At 29.1% G+C, this 26176-nt stretch overlaps 1 protein-coding gene across 3 annotated transcripts in view; it reads right to left on the bottom strand.

The window, feature by feature from the left end:
* AdamTS-A (ADAM metallopeptidase with thrombospondin type 1 motif A) overlaps nt 1-26176 on the bottom strand; it is a 184825-nt gene continuing 158649 nt past the window's right edge. For all 3 annotated transcript variants that reach the window (XM_065513654.1, XM_065513662.1, XM_065513670.1), the window contains exons 2-19: nt 21836-22259; nt 21608-21769; nt 21347-21501; nt 19218-19349; nt 18417-18934; nt 16406-16555; nt 16105-16260; nt 15441-16015; nt 13791-13970; nt 13234-13365; nt 6281-6507; nt 5934-6214; nt 5664-5865; nt 5396-5587; nt 5158-5340; nt 4567-4929; nt 1259-1873; nt 1-1186 (exon numbers count right to left, since the gene is read on the bottom strand). In XM_065513654.1, coding sequence (XP_065369726.1) covers nt 1097-1186; nt 1259-1873; nt 4567-4929; nt 5158-5340; nt 5396-5587; nt 5664-5865; nt 5934-6214; nt 6281-6507; nt 13234-13365; nt 13791-13970; nt 15441-16015; nt 16105-16260; nt 16406-16555; nt 18417-18934; nt 19218-19349; nt 21347-21501; nt 21608-21769; nt 21836-22259 — 4737 coding nt within the window. In that variant the 3' untranslated portion in view covers nt 1-1096. The remainder of the gene's footprint in view (nt 1187-1258; nt 1874-4566; nt 4930-5157; nt 5341-5395; nt 5588-5663; nt 5866-5933; nt 6215-6280; nt 6508-13233; nt 13366-13790; nt 13971-15440; nt 16016-16104; nt 16261-16405; nt 16556-18416; nt 18935-19217; nt 19350-21346; nt 21502-21607; nt 21770-21835; nt 22260-26176) is intronic.

Below are 26176 nucleotides of genomic sequence, written 5' to 3'. Positions count from 1 at the left end.
TTTCTTAAATATTTCCATATATTTCACTATAAAATCAATTTAACTTTCTTAGAGACAATCTAATGTATATAAATTTGTTATTATTATTTTCTGTTAAGAATTAAGAATTATACAAAATAAATGTATTTTTTATTTCATACGTATTAAATTATTATATAAATGGATTTAGCTAAATATTTAAATAAAAATATTTATGGTAAATGTTTAAAAGTAAATCTAAAGTTAACATTAACATTAAGAGTAAAATAATATAAATATATAAAAGTTGATAAAATTCAACTTTAAAAGTGTTTAAAAATACAAAATAAATTAAAGGTAGAGATGAAAAGAGTTCTCTTAAACACTCTTAGTAAATCTCTCTCTTTTGCTTAATAGAATTATTACGGTAAATGAGTAAATTGCTCTTCGTTTTATTGCTGCTTTGTTGTTTCAATAGTTGCCACATTTCTAAATAGTTTCTTGAGTTTTTCTAGAATCTTTGATTTTTTTTTATCGAATTTCTTCAGGAATTGTATTAGAAATGTTTAGTTTGGTGTTTTTGTGTGTTAATTAATTTTAAATGAAGTCTCCTATTTTTTTTTAAACAAAGAAATAAGAAGTTTATGGCCTTTTTCTTTTTCAAAATAATAAATTTCTCGGCCTTATTACACCATTTTGTGTTCGTTTTTTTCATATTTTTGGAGTGAATCACATTTAAATTTTTTTTGTTTCGTGGTAGGTTTGCCTCTGTATGTTTGAGTGAGTGTGTGTGTGTATGTGAGAGTGTGTGTATAAAAGTGAGTGTTTTTTGTATTGGTATGTTTCAAAAATCCCTAAAAGTCTTTGGCATTACAAGGATTTCTCTTTTCCAGTTTAAAGTGTTAATAAGATTTTGTTAAAAATGAATTAAACAAAAAAATCCTTACAAAAGACCAAAAGGAACTTTTTGTTATCAAGGAATAAATGCATAAAATACAATTTCGACGTTGTCGTTTCTCGTTGGGATGCGAAGCGAAAAAACAGGTCGAAAACAGCAGTTTTAGCACCAAAACAAATACAAAATTTGTAAAAGAAAACCGCCTTAGGGAGGCTGAGTTTTTCCAAACGCTACGTGGAATCACACGTTTAAGTAGAGCGCAGAATTGGAACCTATTCGACAACCACCGCACCAGCCGCCACATAAAGCACGATGTGACATTAAGGAATTCTAAAAATATATACAAAAAACAAAAACAATTATTATCCTTGAAATCACTTAAACAATTACACAACAACTTACCGAAGGTGACTCTTTCATAACCACATGACTACCTATAGCCTGCCAGACTGTGCCATGCCTCAGTCTAAATCCTGTATGCTCCAAATTTATCGAGAAACCACCCTGCGGACATTGTTTACGACGATTGTAACAGTCACCCGCCGAACCATAGGGCTGCGGCGTTCCTATACTCTCGGCAAACGTAAAATCACTATCAAACACTCTTAATGTGGCCATATCAATGCGTATTTTCTTAAATGTCGTACGACCCGACTCCAACGTATCATCCCGATATTCACGATGCACCGAATCGGGTGGACACGAGTCTGGATTACGTGTCTTGTAATCGTAATATATCGAATAGTTTTCGGTTGAGTTCAAGGTAACGAACTCTTGCGGCGAACTGTGCATGTTGTGACAGTATATCCTTTTGGGCACGGTTCTAACATAGATGGTATACTCACCGTCGGCATAAACATTGTGGTAGCGACGCAATTCATAGCAAGTGGAGGGATAACAGGTGCGTGGTGGCGGACATTTTTCACGTATGATTTTATCTTTGGTGGGACAGGCTATGCGTTCACGTCGCGAATCGTAGCACAGCATGCGTCGTCTGCGGTAACCTTCACAGTTGCACTGCACAGAAGGGAAAGCAAATTTATATTAAATAGTTGCATGTTTAAGGGGTTAATTTAAATAAATTGTTATATTTACTAAATTTGAAAAGCTAAAGGCTATAAAATACAGCAGTTTTGCCAGATAATTGAAAATATGAAAAAAACTATTTCTCTAAAACATTAACTACATAATACGAGGGAAAACATTCACATGTGTGGGATTTGTAAGGTGTTGTACTAAAATATTTTTTACACAAGCTGTTGAAAGTATGGAAAATTTTTAATTTACAATTATTTTCCTAGAATTTTTCTTACTAAAGCCCATGACGTTTTACTACTAAGTATTTTAAATCCTAAATTTGTATTTAATAACCTCTAAAAAATGGATATTTCTCTTTCCTTAGAACTAATATGTATTTAAATAAACAAACTTCAGTTTAGACTATATCACAATATTAGTTTATTATTATATTGGCTGATGGTGTTTGCTCTTATAAAAGTCACCTGAGATCAAATCAACATATGTTGAAAATAGTGGTTACGTTTTTTTGTGATCAAGCGTACATTAAGACTAACCTAACCCCCTTATTATATTCATTTTTTATTTATTTATTATTCACCTTCGTAGGATGGGTATGTCATTTCGTTTGTAATTTCCACAATATAATTTTCCGACCCTATAAAGTATATATATTCTGGATCCTTATAGATCTGTCTGTCTGTCTGTTGAAATCTATTTTCTGAAGACCCCAGATATCTTTGGGATCTAAATCTTCAATAATTCTGTCAGGCATGCTTTCGAGAAGTTTGCTATTTAAAATCAGCAAAATCGGTCCATAAATAACGGAGATATGAGCAAAAAATCGGGACAACCTCGATTTTTTACCTATTTTTTACCTATATCTGGATTACTAAGTTATTAATACAGACAATATGGATATCTAATGATAGATATTTCAAAGACCTTTGCAACAACGTATATAACACCATATTTTGTTTGACCCATTGTTGTACCAACAATGGGTCAAAATCGGAAAAAATATTTTTTTAACTCGAATTTTTATTTTCAGGAAAAAAATTTAAAAATTTAAAAAAAATAAAATTAAAAAAAAAGTTTTAAAATAACAATTCGGAAAAAAAAATTTACAAGAAATTAAAAAAAATAAATTTTGTTTACCTAAAAATATTTAAAATTTGTATTTTGAAGTATAATTTTGTGAAGAGTAAAAAAGTCACGGACTCTATATTTTTCTGGTTGAAAAACTTTCAATACTTAACCCTAAATATCATTAAAACTATTATAAGCTAGCAATTCTTTTTAAACATGTATTTTTTGGATAATATTTAAATATGTACATTTTTGAAAAAAGCCTCTTTCTGAAAAAGTACCATTTTACTATTTTACAAAATAGTTCAACTGAATTAAATAGTACCTTTTGAAAACTATATTGTACATTTTTTAAAAATATGTCAAAGATACTTTTAGATACAAAACGGGTTAGCTGTATCAGTACAAATCGTCAAAATAAAAAGGTACTTCTTTTCAATAGTACATTTTTGATCAATTCTCTTTTTTTTTTTGAAAAAAGTACCATTTTCCAAAATTATCGTCAGGACAAGTATAAAATAATAATAGAAGAAATTTGTTATTATTATTTAAATATGACTTTTTACAAATTTCTTTACAGAAAAAGTCACGAAAATGATTATTTTACGACTTAAGAAGTAAGGTACTTTTTTAAATATTAGGTATGTATTAAAAAGTACCACTATGAAAAAATCAAATAACGGTTGAGCTTTATTACGAGAAGTCACCTAAATAATTATTTTACAACCCTCATGAAAAAGTTACTTTTTTAACTGGTACTTTTTGAAGCATACCTTATGACAAAAGCGTTTTTTATTAAAAAGTACTATATTCTACAATAGTTTAACTTTATCAAAAGTTACAAACACAATTATTTTTACGTCTTATAAGAAAATAAAATTGTTAAAAATGGTACTTTTTTAAAAATACCTTTTTGAAAAAAAGTAGAATTCTCAAAATTATTTATATTTAACGCCTCATAAAGAAAGCTACTTTTTTTTAAAAGAAGTACTTTTTTCCTCACATAACCTCCAAACTGTGTTGTCGTACTACAGATTCAATTTTAACCAACTAAAGTCCTAATTATGCAATATTTCAAAAATTAAATTTTATAAAATTTAAAAAAATTTATATTTCAATAAAAAAAACATAAGATTTCATAGCCAAACTCATCAATATTCTTAATTTCCTATACTGGATTATTTTAAAATTAAAAGGTCAATGTTCATACACTTAGCCAGATCATTATCTTGAATGCTGCACTTACTCCAAACCAAATTATCTGAGAGTCCCATAAGATAGAGGAGAGATTTCAAGGCAGCATAGTGTCTTGAGAATATGCTAATCAGTCTTTTTATTTAAACATAAAATAATTAAAGTAAAACGAACTTGGGAATAAAGTTAATAAATAAAGTCCATTAAATTAAAACAGATGTCCAAAATCAGGCAATACTTTCTGTACTCTAGTAAAAAAATTATCAAAAGTAAATCAAAATAGTAAAGAGGCAAAAAAACAACACTCTTTCTTTTGTAAAATAGGATAAACAAAGATGTCAATAAATAAGAATTTAAATAAAGCTTTAGGTATAGATAGAATAGAAATATTTTTAAGTAATCGCTCTTACACTGGACATGACTTTGTATTCGCGTTTAACGCAATTATTGCAAATCTTTTTCACGGGCGGCTTGTTCGCTGCATCACAGTAGGTATGATTGATGGGATTGCCCAAGACGGACTCACAATATACGGAACGTGATTGATACTCGTCACTGCAGTCGGCCGGACATTGAGTCCAATTGGAAATGGACCACTTGCAACCCACCTTGCAAGGTTTGTGCATGCGTTTGGGTTTGGGCACCCTTAAATGGCGACAATACGATGGATCGATAAATTCTCGACGTTTGGGTGCCCCCTTAATTTCAGGCTTATAGACACGGGCACAATGCATTTCCTTGCGACGTGTACCATTGCCGCATTGAACGGAACACTAGAGAGGTGTTGGAGGTAGAGGTGTTGGGTAAAAGTAGTAGTAAGACAAGATGGTGTTTGTAAAAGTAGTAGTAGTAGTGGTTGTGTTGGAGGGTGGTGGTGGTGGTGGTGTTGATGAAAAGAGTAATGATTTAGTTATTAGTAAAATGATTAAGTTGTCTTTATGTATTTACAAATAGAAGTTTGACTGTAACGGATAGGGAAATGATTATTTTTGTGTACTTACATTCGACCAATTGGATACATATTTAATGGTGCAACATTTTCTTCTGCTTAAAGGCTTTTTCTCCACCGGACAGCCATAGCCTTGGGCACTGCGACAAATAACCGTACGATTCTTTTCACACTTGTCATCACATTTGCCCCATTCATTGGCCCACCAATTGTTGGGCACATTGCGGGGAGTTTTCTAAAATTTTAAGGTTTTATATTTTACAGCTTATAAAAATACAAAATAAACTTACTATTAAAGGAAATTCTGTAGTGCTGGTGGTGGTAGAAGTGAAGGTTGAACAGGGCTCTAGATTGCATACTCTGGTAGTTTCCCTGTAATTGGCTTTCGTTTTCAAATTACAATATTCATCTCTAACAAACGTTTGATTCAAATAACAGGCCACACTACGAGTCTGCACTCCATAGCTACATGAACGGGAACACTAGAAATATACATATAGTAAAGACAAATGAATACTTAGTTGCTAATTTTTGTAATATCATTGTTGAAATACTCACCGTCATCCAATCCGTATACTCCCAACAACCTTCTCTACACTCTTCATGGGTTTTGATTTCGAACTTCGAACTACAGTATTTCAAGTCCACAATGTTTGAACGTTGCATATCGGGGAATGTTTGTATGCAGTGGTGAGTTTTCTCACGAGTACCCAGCATACCACATGAAGCCGAGCATTCCGAAATACTGGTGACATTTAAACTAAACAAATGAAAGGAATTGAATTAATTCTCTCTTCGTTAATAGAGTTTGGTGCCTATTAAACTTACGTTAAATTACAATCGGTATTACATTCTCTATATTCGGTGGGTGGTTTTGCATGTATATCACAGAATTGTGGCGCCACTTTTAGGGCTTGTGTTGTGCTAACACACACCGGCATGCGATGCATGCTGCCATGACACAAGGCATCACAAGTACTCCACTGTTGCATTTCCCAGCGATAGATTTCAATTTCAGGCTCCACATAATTCGTTTTATCGATGGTATAGGAGTAGGTCATCAGCAAAGTGTCATTGTCCTTTTGGGCACTGGTGATCATGGAAATGATCTGTTATTTAAAGAAAAATATTGTTATTATCAACAATTTATAGAAGCAATTATGAGAATATTTTACCTCAACGGTCATGTCACGTTTCAGTTTTCTTGTGTAGGTGGTATTGACCCTTTCTACAAAACTTTTAGAGCCATTATAGTCATAGGCTACACCTGCATAAAAGCTAACATTGGGAAAAGCGGTGATAATATTGGCTCCATTTAGTAATGAATTCCCTTGATCATCTCTCAGTACAATATAGTTTTCGTCATGATAACCGGGCTGTTCGATCACTATGTTGGAGGCACCTGGAAGAGTAGGAACAGACGAAAAATTTGTTAGTCTTAAAACAAGGAATGTAAAATAATTTTATAATGATTTTATTGAGAATATCTTTAAACAATTGTGAGATATTTCGGGAATTTATTTATACGTTTTCTTCTTAAAGTCCCTGACTTAATTTTGATAAAACAGATTCTTTGTGATTTATTCCCAATTGCATGATTCGGTTAGTATCAGTAGATTTGTTCCAAAGAATTTAAATTTGGAATCTTACTTGGCAGAGAAACCAGCTAAAATAAAATTGATGGAGGAGGCAAAATTTAACGACTTTGTCAAGTCCATGGATTTAAATTTATTTCTCTTTCTTTAAAAAATATTGAAAAAGTTGACTCAATAGTCGTTCGGAGTTTATGGAAGGTTTTTGAAATACATAATTGATAAGAAATACATCATGAAATTAATATTGCGACATGGTGTAGTGGTTAAATTGCTTGCGTATAAAAGCAAGCACCCCAGGTTCGCTCCCTGGCAGAGGACGAAAAATTTTCATCATAGTTTTCGAGTTTTTAAAAATTAAACCCACTCTAAACATTCCATCCGCCACCACTCCTTGGGAAAATGGTAGCAAAAAATGGCCACGTTATCTTAGAGCAGCTACAGCAGACCAATCATCTACTTAGCTGGAACAAAAACCTATTATCGATATAAGGCAAAAATAACAACAGACTGGATCTTATGGCAACATCGTACATGTTTCGCAGGACCCACTACAGCAGACCAATCATCTACTTAGCTGGAACAATAATCGTTTAACGAAACTGATAAAAAAATAACAATTGACTGGATGTAATGGCATCGTACTTGGAGACGCATGATACTCCAATAACTAGGAGTGCAATATTACATGAAAAATATGCGAAAAAAACAACAAATCTTATAAGATGGAGATGCTTTGTGGAAGAAAAATGCTCCCAAGAGGGGAATGGAGAAAAAAAAACATCATGAAATAGATGAAAAATCCACAATTAAAAGAATAACTAGGTTAGGATATTTGTGATACCTTAAAGTTCCTGTTCCCCAATCAGAGAATATATGGATCCATCCTCCTAATATTCACCTTCGACAGATCCGTGAGGTCATGCAGAAATGTACTGCCCTATGTTGTGCTGCCTCGAGGACCCAAAGTGGGGTATCTCGGGTATATACAAAATTAAAAGTAATATATCAGTCTAGATTGACGCCTTAGCGTGAGAAATGACAAAGTTATTTGTTTTCTTTTATTTTGGAATATATAATTTTATGTTCTGATCAATATGATCATTATTAACTTCGCTTATAACCAACTATTTTTACTGGTTCCACAACAGAACTCAATCACACTCTACAGACTGTGTTGAGTTCTCTGAAAACATAATTCTTAACAAACAGAGGCAATGATGTTCTATTGTTCTTAACTCAAACATTTACAGACCGATTTGACTGATTTTTAATACCATAATTCTCCATGGTACGAGAGCGGATCTATGAGTCCGTGACTTTTTGAATGAAACACAGTTTTTTTTAAATCCTTTTAAATCAATACACTTAGTGCAACGTTTCTCCAGTTTTTGTGGCCGTTCCAAAAAATAGGGTTTTACGTCAATAATTTCATCGTTGAAGCTGAATCTCTTTCCACCAAGCCATTTCTTTAGGTTTGGAAATAGAAAGTAGTCACTAGGGGCTAAATCCGGAGAATATGGCGGATGAGGTACCAATTCGTAACCCAATTCAAAGAGTTTTGCCATTGAGACTGCACACGTGTGCACCCGTGCATTATCAAAAACTCCTTCAAACGCGGCACCCATCTTGCAGACAACTTTCTTAAACCCAACTGATCATTTAAAATCGAAACCACACTTCCATATGAAATGCCTATGGCATCAACAATCTCACGAACTTTTACTCTTCGGTCGGCCAACAGCAGCATATCGTGGATTTTTTAGACATTTTCAATTGGCCGTCCAGAACGTTCAGCGTCTTTTGTACTCGTGCGACCACAACGAAAGTCAGTAACTCACTCTTTTTACCACTGAAATCGATGGTGCAGAGTCCCTATAGTATTTATCGAGCTTTTCCTTGGTTTGATGGACGGTTTTTTTTCGCAAAATTTTACAGGTGGTACTTGAAGGGAACAGAGTTGCATTTCATATAACTACGAGGGAAGTTCGAAAAGTCACGGACTTATTGATATGCCCTCGTATAGCTGATAGATTGGCACAAAAGCTGAGGGCTTAAGATATATTGATTTTAACTAACATACAACATTATATCAACTTCTTAATCTATACAGATCTATCATATATTGAATATACATTGTGGGGTCGCAAATAAATATTGTAAAATTTACAAACGGACAACAACCTTGTCAATTCTACAATATGTCAACTTGTGCTATGCAGTGTAATTACATATAATTATAGAAAAAAATTGATTATAGACAAGATTAAACACCTTATAACCTCAAACTAATCGAATGCAAATGGATTTGCAATCTAAGTAAGTACCACTATTAAATGACAGCAGCAACAACAAACAAGTTAATATGAATAATTAATAAATAAATAACTATTTTATAAAGAAAAATTAACAGGGAGACAATATTAAATAATCAAATAAATTAAACAGCAAAGACATGACTAAATCACACAAAAACTGTCTATGAAGGCGCCAAATATCAAATTTAAATAAATAAATAAAAAACTAATAAAATTGTTAAAAATACAACTAAGCTTTTAAAAAAAAGTTCAAGTGTATTGAGCTGTCAAATAAAACTAAATGTAGCGCCATATAAACAACAAAAGCAGCAGCAGCAAACTGATAATGACACTAATGATCAACAGAAAAAACTACAATAGCAATGATAATGATAATACGAGTAATAATAATAATAAAAAACAGGCCTAGTACTAAAAAACAAACAACTACTAAATGACTAAAGGTGGGGGTACATTACCCTTTAATCAGTCAAACACGAACATACAATTGTCTACTGATGTTGGTTTTTTTCTCAAATTGATGGCAGGCACAGTGGGGCTAATTAAAATATAAAGAATACAAAACTTGCTACATTCATAGGAGACAAGTTAAGCTTTGAGGTTTCCTCATGATCCTAAGAAACCAGTGAAATGAGCATAGGAACTGGCTAATGCTTTAACAATAAATTTCAGTGAATTAATCAATAAATAAATTGGGAATTTAGCTCATGAAATCCAAATCTTACTAAACAAGTAAGAGAGCTATATTCGGCTGTGTCGAATCTTATATACCCTTCACCAAATTATACTTCAAAATACAAATTTTAAATATTTTTAGGTAAACAAAAATTTATTTTTTTTCCAAAGTTGTTTTTTTCATTTTTGAAAATTAAATTTTAAATTTTTTTTTAAATCAAAATTTTTTTTTTTTAAATTTTAAAATTTATTTTTTTTTTTTAAATATTTTTTCCGATTTTGCAAAGGTCTTTGAAATATCTATCATTAGATATCCATATTGTCTATATTAATGACTTATTAATCCAGATATAGGTCAAAAATAGGTAACAAATCGAGGTTGTCCTGGTTTTTTCCTCATTTCTCAGTCATTTGTGGACCGATTTTAAATAGAAAACTTTCATGAAAAGCATGTCTGACAGAATTGTTGAAGATTTGGATCCCGAAGATATCTGGGGTCTTCAGAAAATTGATTTCAACAGACAGACGGACATGGCTTAATCGACTCCGCTATCTATAAGGATTCAGAATATATGAGGAGCCGCAGAACAAAAAGTACTATTTTGAAAATTTAAAGATTTTGGGAAATTGATTTTCTCTAGAAGATTTCAATCCAAATATTATAAAAATACAAAAATATCACTGTGACTCGAATTTGAACAACTCGAGTGTGGAAATATTTTAGCAACTAGCTACTTTTTAAGATATTAAATGAATTTTTACATATTTTAAAAAATAAATAAAATTCCTTTACTACTTTTGAAAGATTTATTTGTATGAAAATCTACATATGTATGCATCTCTAATTAATTTCCTTTGTCTATAAAATTAGCTTTTTAAATAATTCATCACATTGTCATATTACATTTTATTTCCTGCCCTCAACTGCCCCACTGTGTGACAATTAATGCGATAAGGAAGCTGCCACCCAATTAAACATGTGTAGAACATTACAAATGAAATTGTTTATAATAAATTAAATGTAATAAAAGATTTGCAATTAGTGATTAGATTCTTTTGATGGGAGGAGAATTTGTAAATAGATAAGATGCGATATTTTGTTTGTTTGTGTTTTCTTTTTATTTTATAAATATTTAATTGTTGTTATTGTTTTTATATGACAATCACGCATGTTGCGGAACACACCTTAAAAATCATTTTGAAGTGTTAAATATCAACGGTTCTAGTTTGCTAATGGAATGAATAATAATAACAAACAAATTTTTTGAAATTTATTTTTATCACTGCGAGAATAAGAAATATATATTATTTTTAAATTTATTTTACCATGTAGAAAAATTTTGTGCAGTAGGAATATTAATGTTTCCATACAGTTAACGAAATTTGCTGAATTATTCTTTAAATTTGAGAGGACAGGATTGTTATTATCCAGCAAAGATCTGTGCGAAAAATTATAACTATCATAGAATCAGTGGTAACGCCTAGGACTACAACTTTGTCAATGACCATGACATTGACTTTGACAATTGATATGACTATGATTTTGAGTAAGTATTACAATAAGATTTGATTTGCCAATGATTTTTGTTATCACAATGACTTTGAATATGATAACAATTATGACAATAAAAACGACTATGCCCAGCAGTTAAGAAAGTGGTCAATGTATCCCTTTTAGACAATAATTGTCACTAATATCGTGTCACTTGTCTGAGTCCAATTTATATATTTTGGGTCATTTGACAAGTATGCGCTCTTTGCAGTGCAGAGAGAAGACAATTGGTTACTGTATATATCCCAGGTAATCTAGCGTGTAGACAATTGTCACTTATGTGTCTCTAAGTAATCTAGAGTGTAGTCACTATAAACTGTCGTATAAACAGGTTTTATACAAATTGTTGATATACTTCTCATACAGTTTATTTTTATTTTTGATAAGTATACTGTTATCCCATGTAACATAGCGTGAAGTCAGTAGTCACTTTAGTGTCTCTTAGTAACCTACAGTACTGAACTTTAGAAAGTAGTTATTTTACCCATCAGAAGCAATCTATTAGAGAGTTGTCGGAGGAAGGTTTGTTTACAAGCAATCGTGACTATAACTCTGACAATTACTAAACTGAAAACAATTACTATAGCAATGACAATGTCTGTGACAATGACAAAATTAAATTTTTGGACCTTTATTCTTCTGAATTTTGTATATATATTTTTCATGGGCATACAAAATTTAAAGTTCTCCAGAATATCAAAATTCGCTTTAGTTTAATTTGTATAAAGGTTCAAAGTTGATGTACGAAGGTGGGTCAATAATTCCGTGACTTTTTGAATTTCCCGGCTCTTAACAGAAAGAACAGCATTGATCCTGGCAACAGCCATGTGTCAGTTGACTCCTGTAAAAATTTGAACAAGCTGCGTATTTGACAGCCATTAAGAGTAGATTACCGCGTGACTTTAGATGAAATTGGAAAAATGTGAATTTCGTCTGCTTATTAAGCATTATTTTGTGCGGAAAATCACTCAAATAAAGGCTAAGCTCAATAAATACTATGGGAAATATCCAGCATCAAATTCAATGTTAAAAAAGTGGCCTTAAAATCACGAATGCCCAAAGTTCTGAGTTCTCTGCACCCGAAACAATAGAACGATATCTCATATGGTGTTGACCGATCGGAGACTGAAAGTGCGAAAGATTGAGGAAGCCATAGGCATTACACATGGCTCAGTGGTTTTAATTTTGAACGATCACTTGGGTATGGGAAAGCTTTCTGCAAGATGGCTGCGCGTTTGCTCACAATCGACTACACAAAAAGGTATACACAAGTGCAATTACCATGGTAAAATTCCATTAATTACGCTACGAATTCCTCCCTCATCCGCCCTATTCTCCGAATTTAGCACCACAACTGAAGAAATGCCTCGGCCGAAAGAGATTTGACTTCAACAATGAAAACATCTCACAAAAAATTTCCATTTTCATGACCACGATTAATCTTATTTTTTGGAAGGGATACAAAAAGAATTGGACAAACTTAGGACAAAGTGTATAGAGCTTTTAACTCTATTACTGCTCTCAGTGTAATACAAATAAGTATTCAATATTTTTAAGTCCAAGTATGATTGCACAGCTATTAAATCATTGTACTTTTTTTTTGTAAACCAAATTATGGAAAATGATGTAAACAATGAATGTTTACATTAAATATTCGAAAAACGTTTAATTTTTCCTCACACATCATTTGAATATTAATGCGCGAAAAATTATTGTAATTTACTAATTCTAACGCTGCTGTGCTGCACTGCACTGCTCTGCCGGCTCTTCATATTCTACTTATTTTGATTATTAATAAATAATTACAATACACAATATTAGCAACAGCAAAAAATAACAATAATAAAGCAATTAAAATGTCTAAAAGTAGAGTGTGTTGTGGTGAATAAATAAACGCTGGCAAAATATCAGTTATAATGTCATGACAGACAGACATGCAGCCAAATAGAGACTGACTGGCTGACAAATATTAAAAAGCAAAGAGTATTTACCTTTGGGTATTGTGGTGACATGATAATAATACGTTTTATATTTGGGCTGCACCTTGTACAAGTCCGATACATAAAAATTGCCCGTAAAATCTTCACATGTATCATTGCGTCCTTCACAAATGCCACACTTATCTAAAAATATTTAAAAATAAAAAAAGAAAATATAGAACATGATTAGATATACGAAAACTAAAACTCTTGAAATAAGAAATTATAAAATTGTTCTTATGAAGGCGTGTTTTTTTCCTAAAAAAAAGAAATTTCTTTTAATGGCAGACCACAATTTTTTTTTTGCTGCAAAATTTCTTTTTTTAATTGTTTATTATCTGCTTTGATTTTTGAGTGACATTGACATGTTTGTCATCATATCTTGATCTAAACATTAAGACATTATTATCGTCATCGCCATCATCTTCATGCTGCTCATCATCGTCATAAATCATTTGCTACAACATTGTATGATTCATGATATTTTTTGACTTTTTAATATTCCACTGTGTGTTTATTTTGTGGCTTTTACTTACGAATATTTATACATTTTATGTTCGCTCACTCACCTAATTTTGCTATAGAATTGAGTTCGTTGTCACAACCAGCCGGCCGGCAAATACCATTGACACATTTGTCGAAACTGTCGAATGAGCATGTGGTACCATCGATGACTTTCTCGGAGAGACGAAAATAGACGGCGTTACCTTCAACGCGACAATATAAATTGCATTTATCGTTGGATGACACTGAAATGACAAGAGGATAATAGGGAAATTGGTTAAATTGTTGGATTTAGATTTTAATCACAATAACTACGATATAACAAGACAAAAGTACTTACAAATATCACAATAACACTGATACTGTCAATATCAAGAGGATAATATTAGGACTGTACAATTATATTAATATAACAATTGCTATGATAAAAAACTATTCTGGAGATTATTATAATGACTACAAAAACTTCAAAGACTTTTACAATGACATTAACAATGACCTTTTGTATGTACATGACAATGACTATTACAATGACAAGGACTATCACAATAACTAAGGCAAACCCTATGACAACTACCATGACAATTACTATTACTATGACGATGATAATAAGTATGAAAATTAATATATCAATGAATGTGACAATGATTATAACAATTGAATGACTATGACAATGGCGATGACTATGTCCATAATTATGAAAATTACAGGAAATGTAAGTAATTCCCAATATGCAACTGAGTAAGTGTACAAGTGATTATAACAATGCTATGATGATAACAACATCCATAATATATCAAAATTGGTAACTGAAATGTATGACAATGACAGAATTATAATACTAGGTCTATAGTTAATACATTTTTGTCATGATAGACTAAGTATAGTCTAAATTTATTAGTGTTATTTCACCGTTATGACAAAATTGTCAGAGCCATAGAAACATTTTCGCTCTATGCTCAGAACATAGAGAAAATATACATAGAGCGGAAACTCTACTGTCAAAGACCTAACTCAGTTGTCAAAAGCCTAACTGATGAGAATGTATTAGTAAAAAAAAACTATGTGAAAACAACACTCGTATGTGTAACTTTATTGAGTAATTTTTTTGTTTGAGTTTTTATACCTTTCACCTTCGTGAGAGTCTGTCATTCCCTTTGTAATTTCCACAATATAATTTTCCGACCCTATAAAGTATATATATTCTGGATCCTTATAGATAGCGGAGTCGATTAAGTAATGTCCGTCTGTTGAAATCAACTTTCCGAAGCTCACAAATAACCTACATACACGATTCATACATCAATATCTCCGGCACGGTTGCTATTTAATATCGAGAAAATCGGTCCACAAATGGCTGAGATATAAGGAAGAAACCAGGACAACCCCGATTGTTGACCTATAACTGAATGACTAAGTCATTAATATAGACAATATGGATATCTATAGATATTTGAAAGACCTTTGCAACGACGTATATAATACCATAGTAAGTTGGACTTACAATGGGTCAAAATCGGAAGAAATATTTTTTAACCCAAATCTTTTTTTTCACCAAAAGTTTTTTTTCGCTAAATATTAAAAAAAAAATTAAAAACAAAAAATATTTATAATTCAAACAAAAAATAATATAATTCAATACCCTCTAAAAAAACCTATCTCTTAGCCTTAAATCAACCAGTCAACAATTAAACTCTAAAAAAATCACAACTTACAACCATATTTCGGTATCCACTTTGTATGCGGTCCAATACCACCAATGCCAAAATCTCTGCCATTCATCTGATAACACTGTTGCTCCCTCGCATCCATCGAACCCGGTGGACAATTGTGTGTATTACACGAACGATATTTCTTCCTGGCGCCCGTACAATATTTACCACCATTCTTGGGCAACGGGTTGTCGCACTCTCTGCGACTCTCCTGCACACCACCGCCACACGTCAAACTACACTGGCTCCAGGGACTCCAGGGACCCCAACCACCATTAACCAATTTACGTACATGACCTTCGCGCGGCAAACACTCACCCTTTTGACACCAATACCGGTTGTCATTACAGGGCGTGCCATCGGCCCAGGGTAAATTACTCGAACGGCAGGTGGCATTTGTATCGTTCGCTTTGCACCACAAACGTTTGCAATCGGATTCGATGTGACAGTAACGTGACTGATTGCCGTGTATAAGTTTGCACTGATGGTGGAGCGAATAGATTTCACCGGGTAACCGGGTATTGTAGTTGCGTATGAATTTGGTGGGTGTGTCTTCGAGACAGGTAACATCTTCTTTTCTGTTTTGGGGGGGGGGGGGGTGTAATTTTATTAAGAAACTATTAAAAAAGTTTGTCTTAGTTTGGAGACTAGTATGTTTGAAACTTACTCTAAAAATTCAGAAACATAATGGCGAGAACAGTCCGACCATGACCAGGGATGTATATCATCACCCATTACACTGGACATGATGTGGAGTTTTCTCTTAACACCCGGCTTATTAAATTGTTTACAACGATCATCGTCATCATGAGGCATATTTAATCTGGGATAAGGTAGAATAATGGATTTAAATAATTAATGAATTTAAATATATTCACAAACGATGTATAAAGTTATCAAAGGTTTACAAAGGAAATATTGTATGGAAAAGTGCTTCATTATTATTAACGAATTCATTAACTACTTACATATGACCCAACTCGTGCGCTATCGTGAATGCTGCTGGCAATCCATTATCTTGCACTATGGAGCACGATTTTCGCTTACACACTGTACCCAACTCAGCTAGACCTAAAGTATCACATTTGGTTTCACGTTCTTTGCGACATATTTGATCTCTGAAAATGAGGAAATGTGTAGAAATAGCTTAAAATTTTTGTATTTATTCGAATATTTTATGCGAATAATTGATGATTCTTTTCTTTAATTTTTTTTTAATTATTTTTAATATTTAATGTTAATTATTGTAGTTTTGTTATAATTCAATGTAATATTCAAAATGTTTATTCAATTGCAATAATTTTTCTGAATATTTTTTTTTGATTTCAAATATTTTATTTAATGTTGAATTTTGTTCTATATTTTTTAATTATTTCATTCTTCATTTATTATATTCGATCATTTAATCAAAATAATTTATTCGAATAATTATTCGATTTATTTATTTAATACTTGATTAATATTTTACTTTTTCGTGATTTATACCCGTATCTCGTCATTAATTAATTTGATTATATTTCAAGCTAATGTTTGACCTTTTTATTCGATTAAATATTACGGTTAATTACTCGTACTTTTTCCTCACTTTTTCCTAAACTTGTATTACAGGCTAATATTGGTTATATTAATTTGAATAATTATTCGATTAACTCATACGATTAATATTTATTATTATTGTTCGAATAATTATTTGATTAATTTATTCGAATAATTTTTCAATTTTTACTTTTATATTGTTTTATTCTATAATAATTATTTTGATTACTATATCTCAGGTTAATGTTTTTTAATTCGAATAATTATTCGCATATTTTTTCCGATAGTTTTTCCAAAAAATTTTTCAATTATTTCCTTTAATACTTATTTTTATTAGCCTGAAAAATTATATTATTCGATTAATTTATACGATTAATTATTCGAATTACTTTCTTAATTTTGTTAAATCAATTTATTTAATTTTCATACTAATATTTATTATTTTTGTCCGAATAATTATTCGATTGTTTTATCCGAATAATTTTTCTATTTTTACTTTTATATTCTTTTATTCAATAATATTTGTTTTTATTGCTAATATGTATCTCAGATTAATATTTTTTTGATTCGAATAATTATTTGCTTATTTATTCCGATAGCTTTTCAAGATTTTTTTCAAATTTTCTTTAGTTCTTTTATTACAGGCTTATATTGGATGTTATTCGATTAACCAATTAATTAATTATTTATTTATTGAAATTCATAGTAATATGAATTACTTTCACTATTTTTTAAATGACTTTATTTAATTTTTATTAGTTATGTTCGAATAATTGTATATTTGTTTTGATTCGAATAATTATTCGATTATTTTTTTCTCTAAAGTTCTAGAATTGTTTTCATTTCGATTAAGTCATGAGAATAATTATTCTAACTATTTACTCACTTCTTTAAATCATTAGATTTAATTTTCATACTAATATTTAATATTTGTATTCGAATAATGATTCGATTACTTTTCCGAATAATTTTTATTTTTTTTTAATTTTTCTTAATTGTTGTATTCAAAATTAATTAAATTGATTATATTTCAGGCTAAAGCAATTATTTTACTTGAGGAATTTTTTCGTTACTTTTTATTCGAAAATTATACGATTAACTTAACTCATTATTTTGATAATTTTAGTAATAATTAATTAATTTCTTTATATTTTTACACGATTGAGTTAAATGATTCGAATATTTATATGACTAATTTATCGTAATAATATTTTAAATTATTTTTAGGCCAAATTTATTTGTATGCACTTGTACTTGTTATTGTTTATTTATATTTTCTTGTTTAAAATTTCATAAATCTATTGAAGGTAAACCATGTCAATATTTAATGTACACATGTAAGTGCTTAGTAAATGAATGCACTTCCAAACCTTCATTATTTGTTGTTGTTTTTCTTACCACCTGTTCCCCTACCTATCGTTCTGTACACTCCATCACACTCACCTTGTTATTAACATTGCCGTATCATAATGATAACCATGCTTCTCCACATGCGAACAAAATTCTTTCAATGTCTGCGATGCGGTCGCTTGGCCACCTCTTCTGCGCGGACGTTTAAAGTCGTTCAAGACCAAAATGTTAGCGACCGAAATGTAAATGGAATTGCCAATGCTGGCATCGGCAAATATATTCGATACAATCGATATCAATGTCAAAATGTACGATGTCAAATCGTCTTTATGAAATTCTTTCATTGTACGATCGACAGCGACCAAGAGCTCAATGGTGAATAGATTGCGATCGTAGTCGCGTTTCTTACGATGCAATTTGGGCAAGAGAGTCTGTTCGATTTCTTCCAAATCGAGTTCAAGAGCGGAGACAGCATGTCTGGCATTGCGTCTTGAGTGACGCCATATTTTATGTAAAATCTCAGACGATGCGGAGGCATTATACGAATCGTATGTTTGATTGCTGACCGGTTGTATGAGCAGCGTGCCGAAACTGGTTTTAATGTAACCAGTCTGTGTAATGAACAAAATAAAAAAATAAAAAAATAAAAAAAATACACAAAAATAACTTAATAAATTATAAACCAAAAAAAATGTTAACTTAAGTTATGTATGTGCGATTTAATAATTAATATGGTATGATAAATATTTATAAAAAATTATAAAAATTTCTAGGAGTGTTTTTATAATTATTTAATGGTTATTTATGATCAGAGAGTTTGTTTTAATTTATGGAAAATTCTTTAATATTAAGTATTAAATTAAATATGATGTATTTTTGTGTGTATGTACTTACCATGCCATGACATAGTGATACGGCCACTGCTGATTGATCATCACCCTCCACAAAGCCTTTGTAGTAACAACCTAAATAATGTCCTTCTACTAGTTCCTCCTCTTCAGTATGATTATTTAAAATGTTAATGACCTGTTGGTGTTTTAAATTTAGAAAAACAAGAAAATATTTATTTATAAATTTTTGAATATTTATGGCGTTTATAAATAAAGTCTGTTTAGTCTTTGATGTCTGTGGTTTAGCTGAATTGTTTAAGGAAGTAGAAATATTTTAAGATAAAATTTAAATTCACACACTATTTTTTGCATAAACAGTATGGAAATATTAAAATGAATGTGACTTCGTTGCAAAGTTAAACTTCTAATGATTCTAAAAGTGTTCAATATAGAATAGATTGTGTCTATTGGCTAATAAAAGCTTTAAAATGCAAATATCTGGAATCAAATTTATCCGAATAATTATTCGATTACATATATTGTTTAATAATTTATGTTCATATATTAAAAGTTTTCTTGGAGCGTGTTCATAAAATTATTTGAATGTTTTTTTCAATTTCATATATTTTAGTGAAATGTTTTATATTTAATGTAGAATAGTTATTCGATTACTCCAACTCCTTTTTTTTAATTTTTATCCAAAATTAATTGATTTAATTATATGTAGTTCAGACTCAGGTCAAATATATGTATTCGTCTAAAAAAATCGAATAATTTTAGGATTTTTTTCACATTATTATTAGTCTATTTTATATTCATTCATTTTAGTAGAATTCAATCTAATGTTCAATATTTTTATTCGAATAATTATTCGATTATTCTATCCGAATATTTTTGAGATTTTCAATAATTGTGTTTTATATACAAATTATAAATTTGTTATTTAAGCTAATTTTTACTATATTTGAATAAAATTATTCGATTAATTTGTTCGAATATTTTAATAATATTTTACTTTTTCTAATTTATTCGAATATTTTAATAATATTTTACTTTTTCTAAATTTAAAATCATATCATTCATTATAAATTATTTTTATTATATTTCAAGCTTCTGTTAAATATTTTCATTCGAATAATTCGATTCAAACTATTTTCTGACTTTTTTAAATAAATTTTTTATTAATTTTATTCGATTTTTTATCCGAATAATTTTTCAATTCTTATTTTTTTTCTTATTTCATTCTACACTATTTAGTTTGAGTATATTGCAGTTTACTGGGAAATATGCTTTTTGATTCGAATAAATATTCGATTATTTTATCCGAATAATTGATGAATTATTTTTATTTATTGCTTTTCATTTATTCAGTTTAATGCTCAATATTTTTATTCGACTAATTTATTAAATATTTTAAACCAATTTATTTAAAAAAAATTAATTATATATTTTAAGCTAATATTACTAGCATTATTCGAATATTTGAATCACATTTTACTCTTTCAACTTTTAGATTTGTTTATATTTCAAATAATTATTCGAATAATTCTGGCTCGGTTCCAGGGGGTGTAAAAATTAAATTTCTGCCGCCCACCACAAAATCGACAAACTTCAAAATGCAAAATAAATTTTAATTAGAATATTATTCGATTAAATTATTCGATATTAAATATTTTAATTTTTCAACTTTTAAAACCACGTCTTTCATTAATTCGATTATATTTAAGGCTAATGCTAAATAGTTTTATTCAAATAGTTATTCGATTAATTATTCGCGCTTTTTTCTCACTTCTTTGAATCATTCATTTAATATCCATACTAATATTTACAATTTTTATTCGAATAATTTATAAATTTGTTCGTTCTGTAATATTTACTTTGATTATATCGCAGGACACATTTAAACAAAGATTCGAATAATTATTCGATTATTTTATACAAAATTTTTCCTATTTGAGATAATTTTAATTTGATATTTTAAACAAATTTTACTTTCATTATTCGAATATTTGATTACTATTTACTTTTTATAATTTTAAAATCATATTATTCATTATTATTAAGTTTGTTTAGATTTCAAGCTAATTTGTGTATTCGAATAATTATACGATAGTTTTGCAATTCAATCTCTAACGTTATAGCACTTTTGTTATGAAATAATTTGTATTTGTTTATTTTTTTATTTGAACTTACCCTAAATGTTTTTGGTGGTATAAATGAGGTATCTTGATGTAAAATTAAATGCAATTGATGGCCAAATGCATTCAATATATACTCTGGATGAGGATCCCAGATTTGACTAGATTTACTACGAAATGTCCCCGTCACACTAAATGCGGAAAAATAATCTACAAAAAAGTTTTTTTAAGTAAAATAAGATACAAAAAATAGAAATTTATAGAAAAATGTTAAGCTTTCATGGGAAAAACCAAATGATTTCCTTATTATATTTACCATTATGGTTATTATTAGGAGTATTTAAATTTCTTTTTGATTCATATAATAAATCATCGGCATTTAAACTAAAATTATGAACTTTAATCGGTGTAACAAAATCACTGGTTAATTCTTCTGGTATACTATTATTAATATCGTCAATATCATTTTCAATATCATCTGGAAAAGCACAAGTTTATTATAACTAAAATTCATAATTCGATTTGTCAATTCGTGAGAACTCACCATCTTCTATAATCCAATCATCGTCGCCTTCAAACGTATGATTTGTGTAGGTGGTGATTTCGGTGATGTCGAATAAGCGATCATCACTGTTCCCACCATAATCATGATCGTCATTGTTATTTCTATTATCGCTACTACTCGTGCTACTGGCTAACGGCGCTATCGATGTCGTTGTTATCGTTGCTGTTGCTGTTGTTATTGTCGTCCAATTGTGCTGGGGACTAAGGCTATGTTGTATGGCTGGCAATTCTGTTAGCGTATTGGATTTCGCGTTATTTACGGGCAGACAGAAAAATATGATTAAACCCAAAAATATTAAAATGCAGGTGGTGAGTATTAAAAATGCATTTTGTTTCCAATGCGTCGACATGTTGCTGCATTTATTTTTATAAAACCACCATTCACAAGTTTTCTTTAAGACGAGCTGGAAAGGAAATAAATAACATAATTTTCATTAATAAATTAGAATAGTAAAGATATTATAAATTTGCTTTTGAAATTTGCTGTAATAAAATACCTTTTCATAGTGAATTGTTTGTTTCATTTCGCTTTGTTTGTTTAAGTTAGTTAGTTGTTCGATTTAAGTTGATTGTTTTCAAATAAAAAATTGTAAAACTTCTCACTAGTATTTATACCTTTATCATTCTTTCATAAGTTGTATACAAAATGCATCTCTATTAAGAGAGAAATTCCAAAAGAGATTTTCCAACATCGTCATTATAAATGTGCATAAAACAAAATGCAAATGATACAAAACCCGCAACTTAGTCATTGAAATGATGCAGAAATTAAAGGTAAAATGGTCAGTTTAAATTTAAAAAAAAATATTTATTCATTATTAATTAATTTGCTATACTCAGAAACGCAAACATGTTTAAAATATATTCTTACAACGGCTCTTTAATTGTGCATTAAGCAATGGCTTAACTCTCTGCAAATTAAACTTTTACTTTAAACCAAACAAGTTTATCACTGCAGTTTAAATGTTTAACAATAGTTTAACTCTCTACAATTTAAACTTTTACTTTGATCTAAACTTAAGCTTCTGAGTGCAGTTTAAATGTCATGCTTCAGGCGTTTATCTATGGTTAAAACTTTTACTTTAAACTAAAGTTTGAGATGATCTGCCACTGATTTACTGTACAGTTATTATTACAGTTTGTCAACCTTGACTATTCAAAATTAAGTTACTTTTTACAGAATTTTGGAAAAACAAAAAAACATGAAAGTGAATTTAAATATTTAAAACTTAAAATACTTCTAGGTCAAGCTATTAACTTAAAAATAACCCACTGAGCAAATTGCCTAAGGTTAAGAACTATAAATAAAAAGAAGAAATATCATTAACCAAAATTATCAATATCATATTTCCAACAAATCAATTAATTTGTTTTTTTTTTTTAAAATTTCGAATATTTTTAAAACAATAAACAATTTCTCTTAAAACAACAAAAAGGCGCTAATAATTGTTAAATTATGCATTCAATAAATAACCACAGAAATTTATTAAATAAAAAAAACCCGCTCATTAATCAGTTTGAGAATAATTTTATTTTTTATATGAAATAGACTATGAATAAGTAGCACGAGTAGAAAGAAATTAATGAAATTCTATAAATTCTTAAATGACTTTCGTTTTATAGAAATTTATTATAAAAGTTATGACGTATAGTTTCATATAAATATGAATTCTTACTTGTGATTAATTTTGACTGAAAGATTTTCTAAGAATTATTTAATTACTATGAAGTGTTAAGAAAGCGCTTTCAGATTAACAGACCAAATTAAGAATTGCATTAAATTTTTGGGATTAAATTATTATTAATCACAGTTCAGATTAATTGTTATCGCGAAAATATTACATTTTTCCTATTAAACATACACATTTATTGTTATCAATTTAAGTGAATCATTTTATTTTTAACATAAAGTATATTTCATTAATAACGTTTTTAAAGGTAACAAGCAGCAAACAGCAATGTTGGACTTTGTGATAATTGCTAAACAGAAGTATGTCGTATAAAATGTCATGAATCGTGAAAGGTAACGAGAATAATTTATAAATAGATTTTTTTTTTGTAATTTTCTTAGAGGAATACTGTTCGTCTGTTCGTAGAACAGTATTATAGTGAACAAGTTGCTTAATATTCGATCTGAAACCTGCCAAACATTATCTTTATAGTGTCGATCCCCCTCATATAAACTACTACTCCGGAATCAGTTACGTGACTAGTATTGGGTCAGTTCTCTTCTTTCTAGACTACTTAATAGTCTGAACTGTACAAAACTTTAATATTCGATTTATATTTTTAATTATTGTCTGAGAAATTAGAAAATTAATATTTATTAGAATAAACTATTTTATTCAAATAATTCCATGGTATTTCAGGGCCAATATTAAAAATATTTATTCGATTAATTTATCCACATATTTTTTTAGAATAGATTTACTCAATATTACTTGTTTTGTTTATATGTACATATTTTTATTTTTATAAAATTAATGACTTTAATCGAATAATTATTTATAATATTATTCGAATATTTTTTCCCTATTTCTTACAATTTCATTAAATTTAATTAATTTGATTTGTTTATTCGATTAATTTATACGAATAATTCATCGAATAATTTTTGGCTTTTTTATCATTTAATTCAATATTAATTTTATTCGAATAATTTTTTGTTTTTTAATATTTCATTAAATTTTACACTGATTATTTTTATTATACATTTTTTTTTAGTATTTTTTTTTTCGTTCGCTTTATTTATGTATATGCGTTTCAAGATAAACATAATTTCATTCGAATAATTATTCGATTAATTTATCTGAATAATAATATAAATAATTGTTTACTCTTGTAATTTCATTCTTATTTATTATAGACTAAAATTTATTAATTTTATTCGAATAATTATTCTCTATTTATTAACCCGATATAAATTTTTTTTTTTTTATTTTTTCACCAAATGTTTTTTTTCGCTAGATATTAAAAAAATTAAAAAAAAAAAAAAATTTTAATTTAAAAACAAAAAAATTTTAAAATTTAAAAAATTAAAAAAAATTTTAAAAAAACAATTCGGAATAATTTTTTCAAAAAAATTAAAAAACAGCTTCGGAAAAAAATATATTTTGTTTACCTAAAAATATTTAAAATTTTTATTTTGAAGTATAATTTGGTGAAGGGTATATAAGATTCGGCACAGCCGAATATAGCTCTCTTACTTCTATTTATATATAATTGCAATCCTGTCAATATTTTACCATTATATTTTCGCATTACGTCGTCGTATCGTACAATTTATGATTCGGAATAAATACCGGGTGACACAAAACCATTTATTTTTAAGTGTTTCTAAAAAAAATGGTTGGTTCTAATGCAAATTGTATGGGAAAACATGAACACTTGAATTGTATCAAATCCAGTCGTTATGATTATAAAAAGTTATAATAGACGACATTATTACTCTGATAAATTAAAATTAATATTTTTAGTCGATTTATTCGATTATTCTTCATAAAATTGTTCGAATTATTCATTATTCGAAAATTGTAATTTTTATATTCTTCGAATCATTATTCGTAAGAAATTGTTCGTTTAATCGAAAGATCATTACTCGAATGGGTATCATAGTATTCATTCAAACACTTTTGTATAATTGTTTAATTCCATTTTAATGATATATTCAGGCTAATAAAATCTATTTATATTCGATTATTTATTTGATTATTATTCAAGTTCGTATTACATTGTATATCCGATTAATCATTAGAATAATTTTTATTTCAATCGTATCATTAAATATTCATTAATTCAATGTAATTTAATCGATAATTATTTGATTTAATTTAATCTAATGTGATTTGTACGTCCCTGTTTCAATAATTATTCAAAAATATCAATATTTATTAATTTTAATATACAATAGATGTTTGAAACTATTGTTCTACATTTTTATTATAAAAGTTTAGTCCGTAGTTTCAATATCAGTATATAGTTAACTGTGGAATAAGTTTCAGAATCAGTTTAAGTTATTGGTTATCAAGAAGTCATTACACTATTCCTGGGAGATATAAGAAATGACGTATATTAATTGAATTTGTTAAACATTGAAACCTTAATTCCTTTACAACTGAGGTTCCAAGTTTTGCATTGTTATTAGTTTATAAATTATATATTTAAATAAATTAATTTTTAAGTTAGATTTACAGTTTCATTCTACTATTGGGCTTAACAACACGATGTCTAATACCTTTATGACATTCTGATGAACCCTAGAGATCATTTGTACAATTACTATAACCATACAAACAAATAGATTTGTTCTAAAATCACATAC

Source organism: Calliphora vicina, chromosome 1 (assembly GCF_958450345.1).
Source record: "Calliphora vicina chromosome 1, idCalVici1.1, whole genome shotgun sequence".
In the NCBI taxonomy this organism is placed as follows: domain Eukaryota; kingdom Metazoa; phylum Arthropoda; class Insecta; order Diptera; family Calliphoridae; genus Calliphora; species Calliphora vicina.
This window is presented reverse-complemented; position numbering and strand designations above follow the sequence as displayed.